General features: G+C 45.9%; 1 protein-coding gene across 3 annotated transcripts in view; it reads left to right on the top strand.

The window, feature by feature from the left end:
- Positions 1–18,589, top strand: part of CFAP410 (cilia and flagella associated protein 410) — a 145,502-nt gene that overhangs the window by 18,767 nt on the left and 108,146 nt on the right. For 2 of the 3 annotated variants that reach the window (XM_073633221.1, XM_073633222.1), the window contains exons 2-3: positions 9,814–9,916; positions 12,087–12,105. In XM_073633221.1, the coding sequence (XP_073489322.1) occupies positions 9,840–9,916; positions 12,087–12,105 (96 nt within the window). In that variant the 5' untranslated portion in view covers positions 9,814–9,839. The remainder of the gene's footprint in view (positions 1–9,813; positions 9,917–12,086; positions 12,106–18,589) is intronic. The other variant, XM_073633223.1, reaches the window with a different exon arrangement.

The following is an 18,589-nucleotide window of genomic DNA, read 5'->3' as shown; positions in this document are numbered from 1 at the left end:
ATTGTTTCTACTGGTTATGGCGGCGATCTGCGACATTGCGGTGGACAAATCTGACCCCAAATGACACTTTTTGGGGACCAGTGACATTATTACATTGATCAGTAAAAATGCACTGATCAATGTAACAATGACACTGGCAGGGAAGAGGTTAACACTAGGGGGCGATCAAGGAGTTAACTGTGTTCCCTAGGTGTGTTCTAACTGTAGGGGGGATGGGCTGCCTGGGACATGACAGAGATCACCGTTCCCAAACACTGGGAACAGTAGATCTCTGTCAAGTTTCCTGTCAGAATGGGGATCTGCCTTGTTTTATAAAGGCAGATCCCCATTTTGCCTCTGTACTAGGTGATCGCAGGTCGACGGCAGACACCAAGTCCGTCTGACTCACGGGCACGCCCCCGCGGCTTGTAGCGGGCGCGAGAGCGTGCCGCCAGCCTGCGAACCCGCTCGCAACTGCGCCTACACGTACAATGACGGCAATTCGCGCAGGAGAGCCAACTTGCCGCAGTACAACTGCGTCGGACGGTCGTTAACTGGTTAAAGTACATATGAGATTTTGATGACTGGGTTTATATATACTGTATGCTGTAACAGTGCAAAGCCCTACCACTGTGAAAATGGATAAAAGGAGTGACACAGGGGGGTTGATTTACTAAAACTGGTGCATTCAGAATCTGGTGCAGCTGTTCATGGTAGCCAATCAGCTTCTAACTTCAGATTGTTCAATTAAGCTTTGGCAATAAAACCTGGAAGCTGATTGGTTTCTCTGCAGAAGTGAGCCTAATTTTGCACTCTCCAGCTTTAGTAAATAAACCCCAGGGCTCGCAGTAATACAGAGTGTGGGGCTCTGAGGTGTTTATTGCTTTCTCCTGGTTTTGTAATCCTGGATTGGGGCCTGCAGCTTGAAGGCTTAAATATGTTGTGGATGGGACAGTCTTGCTTGCTTGACCTGCAGACAATGTGAGTGCATAGTGCATATGTGTACAAGTCAGACGAGACTCCATGTTGAAAAGATTCCCTACCCGTAGGATTGGGAGAGTTGGGACAGCCAAGCGAGGCCGTAGGACTGAGGCAACTAGTGAGTCCAGGGAACTGGAGGGATTCTTGAAAAATTGAGAGAGCCTGGGGTGTGAGGAGAACCTGGTAACTTATTGAGAATTACAAGCCGTCAGCCACAATGGCCATTCAGAGAACTCTGAATGAATGATGCAGCTGGGTGGGTGGAACCATTCACAGCTGCTTTTTTTTTTTTTTTTTTTTTTCTTTAAAATGTGACATCGGGCACACCGCTGTCACAACAGGGACTCATGGTGGGTGGGCTGCTCAGTTAGTACCATTTTACATCCTAAATATAGGTGTAACATGTTACTAAAGGTGAACTTATCCTTTAACCACTTGCCGACCAGCCACCGTCATTATACTGTGGCAGGTCGACACGATCCCGCGAAACGCCGGCCCCTTTAAGCGGGATAGCAGGCGCGCTACATATCGGCCTAAACTGAGGAAAAAAATTGTTGTTTTTTTTTTTTTTTTCATTTGGGGATATTTATTATAGGAAAAAGTAAAAGATATTGTGTTTTTTTCAAAATTGTCGCTCTTTTTTTGTTTATAGCGCAAAAAATAAAAACGGCAGAGGTGATCAAATACCACCAAAAGAAAGCTCTATTTGTGGGGAAAAAAGGACGTCAATTTTGTTTGGGTACAACGTCGCACTACCAGGCAATTGTCAGTTAAAGCGACGTAGTGCTGTATCGCAAAAAATGGCCTGGTCATTGAGCAGCCAAATCTTCCAGGGCTGAAGTGGTTAAACCACAGTTCAGACTGATGTGAACTCATTAAAAACACTCACCACCACTGAGCTTCATCACCCCTTATTATAATGTTACACTGAATACTCACCTATGCAAAAAAATGTATCAGTAATGCCCCGTACACACGGTCGGATTTTCCGATGGACAATGTCCGATCGGAGCGTGTTGTCGGAAATTCCGACCGTGTGTGGGCTCCATCGGACATTTTCCATCGGATTTTCCGACACACAAAGTTGGAGAACAGGAGATAAAATTTTCCGACAACAAAATCTGTTGTCGGAAACTCCGATCGTGTGTACACAAATCCGACGGACAAAGTGCCACGCATGCTCAGAATAAATAAAGAGATGAAAGCTATTGGCCACTGCCCCGTTTATAGTCCCGACGTACGTGTTTTACGTCATCGCGTTTCGAACGATCGGATTTTCCGACAACTTTGTGCGACCGTGTGTAGACAAAACAAGTTTGAGCCAACATCCGTCGGAAAAAATCCTAGGATTTTGTTGTCGGAATGTCCGAACAAAGTCCGACCGTGTGTACGCCCTATAAGGCTGAGTTCACACTGGCTTAAGAACAGGTGTTTGAGCGGCGTTAAAAACGCCCCTCAAGCGCCTATGCACAAGATTCAATAGACAGCACATTGTGCTGTTCACATTACAAAGACATGAAGCGTTAGCGTTGCTTCGCAAAATTGAAGCATCATGTCGAGTCAGGAGGCGTTGAAGCTTTTCAACGCCTCCCATTCAAGTCTATGGTAAAGCTCCGCAAATGCTTCGCAGGCAGCGTTAAAACCTGTCACATTCCATTGTGAAGCAGTTTTTTTTTTTTTTTTTTTTTAATATTTTTTTATTAATGACAGGAAGTCCAATACAAAGAAATACCCATCACATGCTTGGGCATACAAAACATACATAAAATGTTATAAGTTCCAGGATATACTAGGACAAAATATAAAGATATTTATGCAAGGCATGGGTGATCATAAAGCATTAAGGCATATAATCTGTAACAGGACCTAATCCCGACATGTTTTTCGCTTATAAAGACATCTAAACATTAAAAGTAAAATGGAAAAATAGAAAGAAGAGGAAAAGCACAGAGATGAAGCAAGAGAGAATGGGGGGGGGGGGGGGGGGATGAGAGAGGGGGGGGGGGTAGGGGGGATGGGAAGGGTGTCTGCCTCAGCCAGAGCATTGCATTTTAATATACGAGCACATTACGTGTTCGAAGCCATAATTTCCGCGTACGCCGCGGAATACTTGAAGGCGAACCACCGGGACCATATTTTCCTCCCTAAGTCTGATTTGTTTCTGAGGGAGAAGGTTAAATCCTCCATATAGTACGTGTGGTCTACCTCACACAGCCATTGGCGTAGGGAAGGTATCTTAGGAGTTTTCCAGACCCTAGGTATGAGAGCTTTGGCAGCGTTTAATAGATGTGGTGTGATGGATTTTTTATATGATCCCGCTGGTTCGTCTGTACAATGCAATAATACCTGCCAGGGGTCATTAGATATCTCCGAACCCTGGATTTCCTTTATCCAATGGAGAATGGTAAGCCAAAAGGGTCTGATAAGTGGGCAGAACCACCAGATATGGGCATGCGTCCCTCTCTCCCCACATCCCCTCCAACAGAGAGGTGAGACCCGAGGAAAGAGCTTGTGGAGTACAGCAGGAGTGTAGTGCCACCTGGTCAAAAGTTTATAATTAACTTCGGCTGTTTTCGAGGACATAGATGATGCGTGGGAGAGTTGAAGGATAGAAGACTTCTGGGTCTCCGTTAGGGTCTTATGGAGATCCTTCTCCCAGTTACAGAGGAAACTAGGATATCCTGCAGTAGCCAATGATCGTAGAGATTTATAAAAATAAGAAAGAGGTTTCTCCACTGGGTGGTCATCTACAAAGGCTGTTTCTATCACCGTTAAGTTAGACACATTGCGCAGTGGCTTAGGGAGGGTTTTAATGAAATCTGATAATTGCCAATATCTCCATTGATCCATAAGCGATGGGTTCGGAACCGTTGTGAGCTTGGATATAGGCAAAATGTCAGAGTCTTTAGTGACTTGATGTAGTAAGACTGAGTTCCCAAGGTTCCAGGAGTGTAATCTGGGGTCAATGTTCCCGGGGGGAAAATACATGTGACCAGTTATTGGCATGAGGGGGGAGTTGCATTGCCAGGCGTGCCTTTTACAAAGTAGGTCCCAGACCCGTAGGGTATAGCATGTGAGAGGAGATGCATCCCCAGATAGGTGCCTGGTTTTCTTCGGAATCCAAATTAAGGGATAAAGGTCAGAGCCCCCCAATGCCACCTCCAGCGACACCCAAAGTTTCGAATCTTTGTGATATTTCCAGTCTGAGATTCTGGATAAAATGACTGCCAGGAAATATTGTTTGATGTCCGGGAGAGCCAGACCTCCCTCCGCCTTTGACCTAGTAAGAAGCGACCTGGTCAACCTGGGGCGACGTCTACCCCAGACATATCTACAAATCATAGTTGTTATACGTGTAAAGTACTCCGCGGGAATTTGAAACGGTATCATTTGGAACAAAAATAGCAACCTGGGCAGTACGTTCATCTTTACCACTCCTATCCTCCCCAGCCACGAGTGTGCAAGTTGAGACCATTTTTGAAGATCAGATTTGACAGAGTTTAATATAGGCATAAAATTGGTTTGGAATAGAGAGGACAATGAGGGTGTAAGGAATATACCTAGATATTTCATGGCTTTTTTTGCCAACTAAATGGAAAAGATTCCTGTAGGTGGATCGCGGTTTCTCTGGGGACTGAGATATTCAGAATTTCAGATTTTGTCATATTAATTTTGAAATTTGAGATTTGGTTAAAGGTCGAGAAGGCCTGCATTAGATTAGGAAGAGTAATTCTAGGCTGTTGAATATAAAACAAAATATCGTCCGCATATGCGGCATATTTATGTTCAAAAGAGCCCACAATAATGCCGTGTATGTTCGGGTTATGTCTTATTGTTGATAAGAAGGGTTCTAGCGAGAGGGCGAATAAAATTGGTGAAAGGGGGCATCCCTGACGAGTACCGTTATGTAGTACGAAAGAATCACTTAAAGTGCCGTTAATTCTGAGTTGGGCTGTTGGATAATTATAGAGGGCTGCTATTTGGTTCAGGAAAGAGGGGCCCAGTCCCAGATGAGCCAGGGTCGCCATTAGGAACTCCCAGTCCACCCGGTCAAACGCCTTTTCAGCGTCCGTTGACAAAAGCAGGGTGGGCTGGGAGGACCCACGCACATGTGCAATCAGGGAGAGGGTACGCAGAGAGTTGTCGCGTGCCTCTCTTCCGGGAATGAAGCCTGTTTGTTCGTTTGAAACCCATTTTGGGACTAGAGGAAGAAGTCTATTAGCTATTAGTTTAGCGTACAATTTAGTGTCTATATTCAAAAGGGAGATGGGGCGATAACTACCGCAACAACTAGGGTCCTTCCCTGCTTTTGGGATAATAGTGATATGTGCGTGAAGAGTTTCTGGTCTAAGGGGGTCTCCAGAGGGAATTGAGTTAGCGTAGTTAGCTAGTCGTGGGAGCAGAATGTCCGCAAAGGAGCGATAATATGAGACCGTAAGCCCATCCGGGCCCGGAGCCTTGCCTGATGCCATGGCTTTAAGAGCTCTACGCAGCTCTTCCGTGGTGAATGCACCATCTAGGGTTGCCAATAAATCGTCTGCTAATCTTGGAAGTTTGGCCTGGGCAAGATAGTCATGTATAGCCTGTTTGCGGGATACTTGGTCGGGTATATTATGTTGAACGTGGTATAATTGTTGATAAAACATTCTAAACTCAGCCGCTATTGCAGGGGTGTGGTGTACTAACTCATCTGTTCTAGATTTAATTTTAGCAATGAAAGTTGCAGCTTTTTTTTGTTGCAGAGAGCGAGCCAGCAATCTAACGGGTTTATTGCCCCATTCGTACGTACGTTGAGCTATGATGCGGAATTGCTGTTTTTGTTCGATGTGAAAGAGATTCTTCAAATCTTCTCTCTTTTTAGTCAGGGCCTCAAGCACCGGTTTTGCGAGGCCCGCTTTGTGCTGTCGCTCAAGGGCGCCTATGTCCCGGAGAAGCTCTGCTTGCTGTGTCGCTCTCTCTTTTTTTTTTTCTGGCCCCTAGTTCAATGAATTTTCCACGTATGAAGGCCTTATGAGCCTCCCAAAGTACTCCCGGGGAAATCTCCGGGCAGGCATTGTCCCTGAAGTAATGTACCAGCTCGTTGCTAATAGCAGCAGTGTCAATGTCTTCCGTGAGTAACTGATCATTCAGTTTCCAGTTTACATTCTTAATTGGGATAGATGGGATTTTTATCTGAAGGATAATTGGTGCGTGATCTGATAGTGTGGAGGTTTCTATCTTTGAATCTATGATAAGGGGGAGATGATGATGATCAATGAAAAGGTAATCAATGCGCGAATAGGAGTGATGTAAGTGTGAGAAATGAGTATAATCTCTCGCCTTAGGATTGAGGATTCTCCAGATGTCCAGTAACTGGGCGTCGTGTAGACGCCTACGTATGAGTGTTAAGCGTCTATGCGTAATACACGATGTGCCTGTGGACGTGTCAATAGGGGGCTCCAAGGGGGTGTTAAAGTCCCCTGACAGTAGGATACAGCCCTGGGCAAAATCTGTCAGTTTAGTAAGTGTGGTGGCCAAGAAGCCAGTTTGGTCTCGGTTGGCAGCGTATAACGTAGCGATAGTGCATGACATACTGCCCAGTTTGCCTCTAATAAACAGAAAACGCCCCGAAGGGTCGCTTACCATAGACTCGAACGTGAACGAGGTACCCCTGCGGAAGCCAATGGCCACACCTTTTGACTTGTGAATATCTGAAAGGCTGTAATACCACGTGGGGTACATTGGGGAAAAAAGTTTAACTGTTGTTGTGTGTGTCAAGTGGGTCTCCTGCAGGCAGACAATGTCAGCCCGCAGGCGATCCAGCTCTCTAAATAAATTGTGTCGTTTACCTGGAGCGTGTAGTCCTCAGACGTTGAGTGAGAGTAAGTTGAGCTTAGCCATTGACTCCGTCAGGGGGAACCCGCACCATCCGTTCTACGAGCCCATCGGACCTGAAGCAGACACCAATAGAAAGGATAGGGAGGGAGTAAGACGGGACAAGGGAACACCAGGAGAGGAGAGAGAAGGGAGTAGAAAGAGCGAAAGAAGATAAGAAAAAAGGAGGTAGATTACCAAATTGCATCGTCACAATTACCACCCAATCTGTTTTTAGGTGGCAATCTGCACGCAGAACACTGCAGTGCATGATAGGGGTAAATCGCGAGCCCCGCACACACGGGACCCCGACCCCTTGGGGGACGGGCCCACGAGTGCACGGGACCCCCCGACACCCCTGGGGGGGTGGGTCCGCCGCCCGGCACGACAAACAGAGAGCGCTCAATGTGGCGCTTGTCTGTCCCAGAGCCCCGGAGCCAGCACAAACAAAATGTTGTTATACAAAACCCGAGAAGCATTTTCTATACACTTCAAACTTAACCTTATAAAACAGTAAGCCAAGTAAACCCGTTAGAGTTACTGTCCCGGTAGCCTTCAACTATGTTTCTCTGAACGAGGGAGCCAAAGAGGTTTCATAACATCAAAAATGCACGAAAAATTAAGAGAAAAAAAAAAAAAAAAAAAGAAGAGTTTTTTAGTAGGCAAGCACCAGAAAAACACTTCTTTATACGAATCAATAAAGGTAAACACAGATGAGGACAAGATCCGTTATAACGGATCAAATAGCTTAATACTTGCGGCTACCACAAAGGACATGATGTTGCAGGCCAGAGCCAGGATCATTTTGCATCAAAATGGGAGTCACCCCATTTGTGGAGGGGGTGATCCTGAAGAGCCCGATCTACGCTTGTGGTCCACCTTCTGCCACCGAGGTTCTGCTGAGGAGGTAGGGGAGGGGATGAGATCTTGCCATCCTGGAAGCTCTGGTGTGGGTATGTTGAGATCCGAACAGAACTTTTCCAGGTCCTCTGGGAAACGAAGTGTCACTGTCTTGCCCTCCTTATGTGCAATGAGTGATGCGGGGAACCCCCAGCGATAGTTAATCGATGCTGCACGGAGCTGTTCAGTTAGGGGACGCAGAGCCCTGCGTCGGTCCAACGTTTCCCTGGCTAGGTCTGGGAAGAATAAGAGGGAGGCCCCGTCAAAGTCCAGTGGTGATTTTTCTCGGGCCTTCTTCATGATTATCTCCTTCTCCTCAAAGTAATGCAGCCTGCATATGACATCGCGCGGGACCTCTGATGACATGTTGCGGGGTCAGAGGGCCCTGTGAGCCCGATCTATTTTCAAAGGAAAGTCCGCCACCTGACCAAGTAGACCATTAAATATACCCCGCAGGGAGGGGAGGAGGTCGTCATCTCCCGTGGCCTCTGGCAACCCTCTTATCCTAATGTTATTCCGCCTGTTGCGGTTCTCTTGGTCCTCGATCTTGTAGAGGGCCATTCTGTGTGCAATAGAGAGGGTGCGGGTGGTGTTCTGTAAGGCCCTAATGGCGGCCGTGTGACGATCCAGCCGTAGCTCTGTCTCCTCTACCCGCTCTAACACATGCGCGAGATCCGACCTCACCGCGGAGAGCTCCTTTTTAATCGAGCGCTCCAGCCCCGCGAACAAGGAGGCTAGCTCCGTCTTGGTGGGGAGATCACTCACGAGGGCCGCAACCCTGGGATACTTGGAGGCTTCCTCTTCTCCTTCTGAGCAGGCCGAAGTGGCTGGGGAGTGTCTCCCGGGCTCAGGTCTATGGCGGGAGGCGGGGCACGAGCCGCGAGGAGAGCGGCCTAGTCCATCCATATCGAGGGAGTCCTCTGGATCGGCGGCCAGGTAGCGTTTAATGGATCCCGAAGGGGTTCCTTTTTAGGCAGGGACTTGCCTGATCTCTTCCGCATGGCGTGGAGGTTTGGATCGGGTGGAAATCTCGGGTTAAGCCGATAAATAGTAGTGCCAGCGCCGGAGCTCAAGGAAGACACGTCTTTACCGCTGCATGCCGAAACCACGCCCCCCGTGAAGCAGTTTTAACACTCATCAAATGCTACGAAACCGCGCATAGGGTGTTTAGGGAGCGTTTTAAAACTTGTAAAACGCCCTATTCTAAAGCTCATTGATGCCTGCCTGACACCCATACTAACTCTTTACAAACGCTATAGGAGCGTTTGTTGAGCTCCAGTGATTTAGAAAGTGTGAACAAGCCCCTACACAACTGTAGAAAAGATTGTTTTCAGTGGTGCTTGTTGAGATCTCTGCACTGTGTTGCACGCCATTCTCTAAAAAGTTTGTGTACATTTTTTGACATAACAACACTTGCTACAGGCTCATTGAAATGAAGGAATGCATGACAGTGTACATCACAGGGGCATATTTATTAGGCAGTGAATGTGATTTTCACCAAATATTTACTGGTGGTGAATCAATCACTGTAATTTAAAACACACACAGACCAGGAAAATTCATCTGCAGTGAATGTTTGGTAAGTTTCAGATTAACTGCATTATAAATATATCCTATACAGGCATACCCCTCTTTTAAGTACGCAATGGGGTTTATTTACTAAAGCTTGAAAGTGCAAAATCAAGCTCACTTCTGCATAGAAACCAACGAGCTTCTAGGTTTTATTACCGAAACTTAATTGAACAAGCCGAGGTTAGAAGCTTATTGGCTTCTATGCAGAAGTGAGCCTGATTTTGCACTTTTCAGCTTTAGTAAATAAACCCCATTGTGTACTTAAAAGTGGGGTATGCCTGTAGTGTTAATATGCCGTTAATGTTTCTTCATAGATAATACTCATATTTTAGGACTAACTGAGTCCACCTTTTGTCTTTGTGAATGATTTTTTTTTTTTGTTATAGAGAGATTTGGGTGTCTGATTTGGGTGAGGGTAATTGATAGAAAATGTAAATATTTAATTTATTTCTTTACCGTATTCTATGACCTATTTTGTTTACATGTACATATTGTCTGGATTATTGCTTATAAGCTTGTCTTTAACAGGGATATTTACAGACTGTGAAACAGTAATGAAGTTAACGCGAAAACAAGTTCTATCCAGGGCAAAAGCTTCCGAGTTAGACAGTGTGAGGAAACTGAACTGCTGGTGAGTATGGACTGCGTGGTTCTGTTGATGATAAAACATGTCTACATAGAGTACTTGTGACTTTTATTTGCAAAACATTTTCACATCATGCCGTTCTTTCATGTAAAAAGCCATCTTGCTGGAAATCAGAAATGGATACAGGAAAATCTGCTAGCAAAAATGTTTGTGATCTCTTATTATCTTGTTTATTTTTAGTTAGCATACTGTATGTGGGCAGATTTAAAGGGATTGTAAAGTCAGAAGATTTTTTTTTATCCTAATGCATTCTATTCATTAAGATAAAAAGCCTTCTGTGTGCAGCAGCCCCCTAATACGTACCTGATCCCCCTCCTATCCAGCGATGTCCACGAGTGCCTCGGCCATCTGGCCTCTCCCTTCTGATTGGCTAAGACACAGCAGCGGCGCCATTGGCTCCGGCTGCTGTCAATCAAAGTCAGTTAGCCAGTCAGGGGAGAGAGGGGGGTGGGACCGAACTGCAGCTCTGTGTCTGGATGGACACAGGGAGCTGTGACTTGGGTGCCCCCTTTGTAAGCTGCTTGCTATGGGGGCACTCAAAGGGATGGAAGGGCCAGGAGAGCCGAAGAGGCACCCGAGAAGAGGAGGATTGGGGCTACCCTGTGCAAAACCACTGCACAGAGCAGGTAAGTATAACATGTTTGTTATTTTTATAGAAAAAAAAACGGAGACTTTACAATCACTTTAATTGGTACAGGGGTATGAGCATAGCTTAATGTTTTTTTTTTTTTTTTTTTTTTTTTATTTATCCTATAACCACATTAATTGAAAAATCTGGGCAGGCATCTACTTGCTGACAGGATAAACTTGATATCGCATATGACACAGAAGCGTAGTATAAATACAAGCTTTATTCCCCATTAAATGTTTTGTTGGCTGTATTACCGTTAGTAATGAATTATCTAGATAGATTCCTGTTCTATTACTCCCATGATATGCCTATAGTAATCTTCTGTTGAACTCTTAAGTAAACTTATCGAAACAAAAAATCTGGGCAGTTGCTAACGTCTGTACCTATCTCTGAACTCCAGGTAAAATCAAAAGTTACCCCTGCTTTGGGGCTCTCCCTGCACTGCAAGGGAGAGCATAAACAGTATTTTTACTTATCTTAGACCTTGTTTCTTCAGGCTACTTCTAATTTTCATGACTGATCCCCACAAGCTGCTTCTCCTTGCTGCTTCTTTTAGTTGCAAGCACTCTGATGTCATCACGCACAATGCAGGACCAGCAGTCCTGTATTGTTAGTGAGGATGTCGAGGGCCTGCTCACAACCTGGAGTGTCGGAGAGAAGAGGAGTGTGCTGGCTGCCAGACTAGAGGGGTAAGGTATACAAAAATTCTGTTTAAATTACCCTAGGACCAAAATGAGCAGTTACCTTTGCAGTGTGGGGGAAACAAGACAGCAAGGGTTACTTTTAATTTTAACCTAGAATTCATCTTTAAGGCAGCAAAGATGCAGTATGATGGTTGATATAGGCTAACTAAATATGCCTATAATCACCACTGTGTGGGTTGAAAAAACAGCTAATGCCTAATGAGCAGAATGGAAAATCAAGTTTGTGTAAAAACACTTCTGCTGCCTTCACATATTGTGCATATCGGTTTAGTTATACATATGCATGGCTAAATCTATTAGCCTCTTGAGTCCTGTGTGTCATTTGAAGAGGGAACTAGTACATCTGTGTATCCCAGAAGCAATTTAAAGTGGTGTTCAATACTAGTGATTCCAGTGGGCAGGTGTAAATTTTGGCACCCCCTGGCTTTCAGTGACAGCTACAACCCAGCACTAAGCCAAGGAGCTGAATCAATCCCTTCCTAGTTTTGAACATGCTACAAATAATCAGTAAAAGTATAGAGTAGTGCAAGACTATTCTGTCGTTTTTATTTAAAGATCATGGTTGGTTAAAAGAACTATCCAGTTCCCTACTTCAACTTCACCCCACCTATGTAATTATTTTCCTCTTCTGCATGGTTGTGGCCTGCTCCAATGTTTACAGCATCTTTTCCGAAATCTTGTCTTACACTGCTTGCACGGTAACCCCCTATAGCCTGGATTGGGCTTGTACCTGTACTGTTGGAGTATTGTGCTTTTTTTTTTTTTCCTCTCCCATGAAACAAATGTGGTTTGATTTTTCTTTTTTTCTTTTTTGTTTTAGGGGAAGCCGCCTTACAGATGTAAGTAATGTCTGAAAAAAGACTTGTATCCCGATTTTTGTCTAGATATCAGTAAAATATAGTGCAGATCTTTAGTTTAAGCAATTCATTTCTTTATCGTACATCACGGGACACAGAGCACCGTAATAATGACTATGTGGGTTATACGCTTACCTTTAGGTGATTGGACACTGGCAACCAATAGTAAGACGGTTCCTCCCATATAACCCCTCCCACACCGGAAGGACCTCAGTTTTTTCGCCAGTGTCTTAAGGTGATGGTCACGGATATTGAAGCTCTTCAGTTTCTTCAAAGAATGTCCCACTGAGGACGTTATAATCAGATCCATTCAGATGGCTTACTAAAGCTAAAGTGGATGGTACCCGAACCTCGGCTCAAGAACGAGGTGTTGCTTGTAATGTGTCCTATTTAGGCGCTGGACCCTTGTTAAAGGTTGGTATTCCTGGTCTACTTTGCACAAGGAAACCACAAAGGGTGCTTTACAGGTCCAGGGGTGTGGACCCCAATATATGGGGGACCCGGTCCCTGAAGGTCCTTAGAGGCGCTACCTGCTGCATGGGATGGTGAGTACTCCCCTTTGGGGTTCATATATATATATATATATATATATATATATATATATATATATATATATATATATATATATATATATATATATATATATATATACAGATATGTATTTCCCCTTTTGTTTTTGAAAAAAAAAATTTTTTTGCCAGAGTAGCCTTGATTCAGTGTCCAGGGTTACAGAGGCCGGTTGGCGCGCATTTTTAAAATTGGCGTGCACGGGCCACGTGTCCACCGCGCGCGCCGCCGGCATGTGAGTGCGCCGCTGGTGTGCTTGTGCGTCGCTGCGGTCCACGTCACGGCGCCGCGTGCGTCAGGACAGCGCAGGCGCCGTGCCGTGGGTGGGTCGCCGGCCACTGATCCGCGCGCTCGCTTCCATGCTAGGGCTTTTTAAGCATGGAGCTCCTGGCGTGCGCGTGGAGGAGGCAGAGCGAATGGTGGGCACGTGAGTCGGATGGTCTTGGACACTACGGTGACAGGTTAAAGACTGGTTGTAAATTGTGGGGAGTACTCCTTGGTTATTTCTCGTGTGTAAGCTAAGTCTTCCAAAAAAATGAGGAACAGGGAACAAGGCAAGCCCAGGGGTAAGAGTCCCTCCACAAAAAGCAGGAGACCAACCCCATATTGATGCAGCCTCAGTTTCTACTGAAGGACCTGTGGTTTCTGACCTGCCTGAGCCATTGCACTTGTCAGGCATAGTAGCCACTACCAATGTACCTGCCTCGACTTATGTTACAAAGGATGATTTGGCTTCTGCCTTAGCGGGTCCTCAGCTGGCATGATCGCCTCTGTAACACGGGGGGAAGGAAGCGTAATAGATCTTCCCCCGAGCCTGGACCAAGCAGTGAGTCACTAGAGCCCCAGGACTCTTATAGCTAGATGGGTCCAGGTAACCTGGAACCAGAATGGGCAGAGGATCCAGAGGAAGTGGTCATGAAGGACCAGGAGGTAGGAGAGGCTGAAGATTCCTCGGCTGAGGACTCCGGCTCTAAAGAGCAAATTTCAGCCTCCCATTGTCAGAAATTATTTATCCAATCTCTAATGGAGATGGTACGAATTGGGTTTAAATTACCCCCGGTTCAGGAGTCTGCACTCTCCTGTTCCACTCTGGGATCTTTGCGGCATAAACAAATTTCCCAAGCCTTTCCCTTGCATCCGTTACTGGAGCAGGTGATTTATGCGAATTGGGAGCATCCTGACAGAATATACTTACCTCCAAAAAGGTTTTCTATTTTATACCCTATGGAGGAAAAGTTCAGGAAGAAATTAAGCACACCTTTGGTAGACGCTGCCATATCTTCAGTAAATAAAAATTTAACCTGTCCAGTGGATAATGCCCAGGTTTTCAAGGATCCGGCTGATAAGAAGCTAGAGTCCTTATTAAAGGCCTCCTTCACGGTTGCCAGTGCAGCAGTTCAGCCTACTGTTGCAGCCATTGGGATTTGTCAATCCCTAAAGGATCGCTTTAAGAGGTTAGTGAAGAACCTACCTTGCCAGGAGGAACTATCAGAGATCCCTCATGCCTTGTGTTTTGCGGTTGACGCTTTAAAGGACTCAATCCAACAGATGTCTCGTTTTGCGTTGCTATCAGTTCATATGAGCAGAGTATTGTGGCTAAAGAACTGGTCTGCTGAGACACCATGTAAAAGGCTACTTGCTGCGTTTCCATTTTATGGAGAGCGCCTGTTTGGCAAAGATCTGGATAAATATATCCAGAAGATCTCTGGAGGGAAGAGCGCTCTGCTTCCTATTAAAAAGAAGGGGAAGCAGCCTTCTTACAAAATTCCTAATCCCCCAGGGCCCGGTGCCTCTTCCCCTAAGCGGTATAGACGGCCTTAGCCGTCTGGGTTTAAAAGACCTCAGGGTCAGAAAAAACCCTGGACCCAAAAGCCATCCAAGCCCAACTCCAAGTCTACCTTGTGAAAGGGCGGCCCCGCTCTCACGAGTGGGGGGCAGGCTTCGGCTGTTTAGGGAGGCCTGGGAAGAACTGGTTCAAGACAGATGAGTCATTTCCACTGTAAAATACGGTTACAAAATAGAGTTCCGGGATTTTCCCCCAAACCACTTTCTACACTCAAGGGTTCCGGCGGATCCAGAGAAAAGAAGATGCCTACTCCTAGCTTTACACCATCTGCTGTTGCAGGGAGTAATTGTGGAGGTCCCGCACGAGGAAAGATTCAAAGGGTTTTACTCAGACCTATTCACCGTGCCGAAACCAAATGGGGAAGTAAGGCCCATTTTGTATCTCAAGGCTCTCAACTTCTTTATAGACATTCGATCCTTCCGTATGGAATCGGTTCATTCAGTAATAAGGTCCCTGAGAAAAGGGGACTATCTGGCGTCCATAGATATCAAGGACGCGTACCTTCATGTGACGATCTTCGGTCCTCACCAAAGGTTCTTACGCTTCGCTATAGAGGGCAGTCATTTCCAGTTTGTGGCACTGCCCTTCGGTCTTGCCACGGCTCCCAGAGTCTTCACAAAGATTCTGGCCCCAGTGTTGGCTTCCCTAAGATCTCTAGGGGTTTCCATAATAGGATATCTGGACAATCTACTTCTAAGGGAATGCTTTCGCCCTATGCTAGTTCAAAACGTATGAAGAACAGTACGGGTTTTACAATGCCTAGGTTGGGTACTGAATTTGGACAAGACAGCTCTTTGTCCGACCCAAGCCTTGGTATATCTGGGTCTGGTCTTGGACACTGTTCAAGAAAGAGTGTTTCTTCCGCCCTTAAAGGTCGCCTCCATAGTGGAGCTTGTACAGAAGGTGAAGAAAGATCCAACACCTTCTGTTCGACTGTGCATGAGGTTATTGGGCAAGATGGTGTCGGCTTTCAGCGCAGTGCCATATGCACAGTTCCACTCCAGAATGTTTCAGAACAGTATCCTGAAGGCATGGCACAAGTCTGCTCGAACCTTGGATCGGCCTATGGTTCTATCTCCACAGGTTCTATGGAGCCTATCTTGGTGGTTAAGAACCAGCAACTTAAGAAAGGGGAAGTCTTTCCCACCAGTGGCCTGGAAAGTGGTGACCACGGACGCCAGTCTTCTCAGCTGGGGAGCAGTCCTAGAGGAAGCATCCGTTCAGGGGGTATGGTCCCAGACAGAGAGGAATCTGCCCATCAGTCTCTTGGAGATCCGGGCAGCTCGTCTGGCCCTGCGATTCTGGACGTCCAGGTTGCGGGGTTTTCCTGTCAGGATTCAGTCCGACAACTCCACAGTAGTGGCATATATCAACCACGAGGGAGGTACCAGGAGTCGGGCAGCCCAAACAGAAGTAAATCATATACTGACCTGGGCAGAAGAACATGTGCCGTTTCTGTCGGCAGGGTTTATCCCGGGGGTGGACAATTGGCAGGCGGATTTCCTAAGTCGCCAGAAATTGTTACCAGGGGAATGGTCCCTGCATCCCGAGGTTTTTCTACAGATTTGCCAATACTGGGGGACTTCAGATGTGGATCTGTTGGCATCCAGATTCAATGCCAAACTAGACAGGTTTGTATCCAGGACCAAGGATCCGCTTGCTGTCGGGACAGACGCGTTAGTGGTTCCTTGGGATCAGTATTCCCTGATATATGCCTCTCCTCCGATCCAGATTCTGCTGCACTTACTGCGCAGGATACGGGAGGAACGGAAGCCGGTGATCGTAGTGGCCCCAGCGTGGCCCAGGAGGTCGTGGTACTCGGAGATTGTGAAGTTGGCAGTAGGGGACCTGTTAGTCCTTCCTTGCCGCCCAGACCTGTTGTCTTAAGGGCCCATATTCCATCCTTCTTTACGGTTGCTGAATTTGATGGCCTGGCTATTGAGACCAGACTATTGAAAGACCGTGGTATTATGGGTCCAGTCTTGTCCACTTTGATAAATGCAAGAAAGTCAATTTCTAGAGCTATCTATTACAGAGTATGGAAGTCATACATTTCTTGGTGTGAGAAAAGGAAATGGAACCCTCGTAGGTATACGATTGGAAGAGTTCTCGCTTTTCTTCAAACAGGAGTAGACTTGCAGCTCGCGTTAGGGACAATTAAGGGGCAGATTTCGGCCTTATCATTTTTTTTCCAGATACCAATTGCATCCCATTCTTTGGTGCGAACCTTTGTGAAGGGAGTAACGCACCTGAGGCCACCGCTTAAACCACCTTTGTGTCCTTGGGACCTAAATTTGGTGCTTTCAGCCTTACAGAATCAGCCCTTTGAACCTATTAGGCATACTGTATTCCTTTTGTCCTGTTGACCAGGAAGTTAGTTTTTTTAATAGCTATAACATCAGCTAGAAGGGTGTCAGAATTGGCCGCCCTCTCTTGCAAGGAACCTTTTATGGTTCTTCATCAGGACAGGGTGGTCATGCGTCCTCATCCAGATTTTCTACCAAAGGTAGTTTCCAAATTTCATTTGAATCAGGATATCATTTTACCTTCCTTTTTTCCTAACCCTAAAACTAGGGAGGAAGGGTCGCTTCACTCACTGGATGTGGTGAGAGCGATAAAGGTTTACTTGGAAATGTCAGCTCCCTTTCGGAAAACTGACTGTTTTTTTGTCTTGCCTGAGGGTCCTAAAAGAGGACAGCTGGCAACAAGTTCATCTATATCCAGGTGGATTCACCAGACTATTGTCCAGGCGTATGGATTAAAAAGCAGGGTTCCACCCCGGGATTTAAGAGCACACTCTACTAGAGGGGTTAGTGCATCATGGGCAGTACGCCAGCAGGTGTCTATGGCTCAGGTTTGCAAAGCAGCCGTTTGGTCTTCAGTTCATACGTTCACCAGGTTTTACCAGGTGGATGTGAGATCTCAAAATGAGACTGGTTTTGGCCACAGCGTGTTGCAGGCTGCTTTATAATCTTGGATCCGTTGGGTCTAGGGATGATGTGTCCCCCCCTCCTCAGATGCATTGCTTTAGGACATCCCACATAGTCATTATTATGGTGCTCTGTGTCCCGTGATGTACGATAAAGAAAAATGGATTTTGAAAACAGCTTACCTGTAAAATCCCTTTCTTGGAGTACATCACGGGACACAGAGGTCCCTCCCCTCTTTCTGGGATCATCATTGCTTGCTACAAAACTGAGGTCCTTCCGGTGTGGGAGGGGTTATATGGGAGGAACCGTCTTACTATTGGTTGCCAGTGTCCAATCACCTAAAGGCAAAGCAGCACAAGGTGCCAAGCAGTTGGGCTACAGTTCAAGGAGCATGGTAAAAGGATGGCAGTCAGAGTGATAGAGAGATGAGCGTATCTGTTTGATGCTTCTCTTTTCACTGTCCAGTGACAGGGTGGGTATAGAGAGCAGTTACTGAACTTCAGCAGAGAAAATAACTGGTCAAATTCTTTGCCAGCAGGGTTGGACTGGGGCAGAGCTCTGTAAATCTCTAGGCTAAATTGATAGAAAAACAGATAATTTGACAGGTTCTACAGCTCTCATATGTGTATTTAATATGTATAGTTGGCTGTTTGCCTGGAGTTCAGATTTAAAGCCCAACACCGAGAAACTTGAAAATAGTCCCTTGCTTTGAGTCTGCTCATTTAGGTCTAGGGTACAGAAAAAAGTACATTTACTTGATCCTCTACTCCTCTGCACTGCTACATTAGTCCTGGTTTCCTGGTTATTTTGTATATCAGTTTTTAGGTTGTGTGTGTGTATATATAAACAAATGTGAATATACATTTAATACATAACAAATGATTCCCAGAGTACATTGGATTAGCTAAAGCGTCAGCTCAAAGAAGGCCCCTGTAAGGCTCGATTAACATCTATGCATGTTGCTTTTGAGCGTTTCTGCAATGCTTTTTGCGGTGCTTGCCGCATTTTTGGACACGTGTTTTTACCGCGATTTGCGTTTTGTTTTTTTTTTTTACACTGTATATAGCTGGTTGCTAAGGAGGGGGCTGAGAAGCCAGCCACTGAGTCCTAAACCACTTTAATA

Source organism: Aquarana catesbeiana, linkage group LG06 (genome assembly GCF_042186555.1).
Source record: "Aquarana catesbeiana isolate 2022-GZ linkage group LG06, ASM4218655v1, whole genome shotgun sequence".
Lineage (NCBI taxonomy): Eukaryota > Metazoa > Chordata > Amphibia > Anura > Ranidae > Aquarana > Aquarana catesbeiana.
This window is presented reverse-complemented; position numbering and strand designations above follow the sequence as displayed.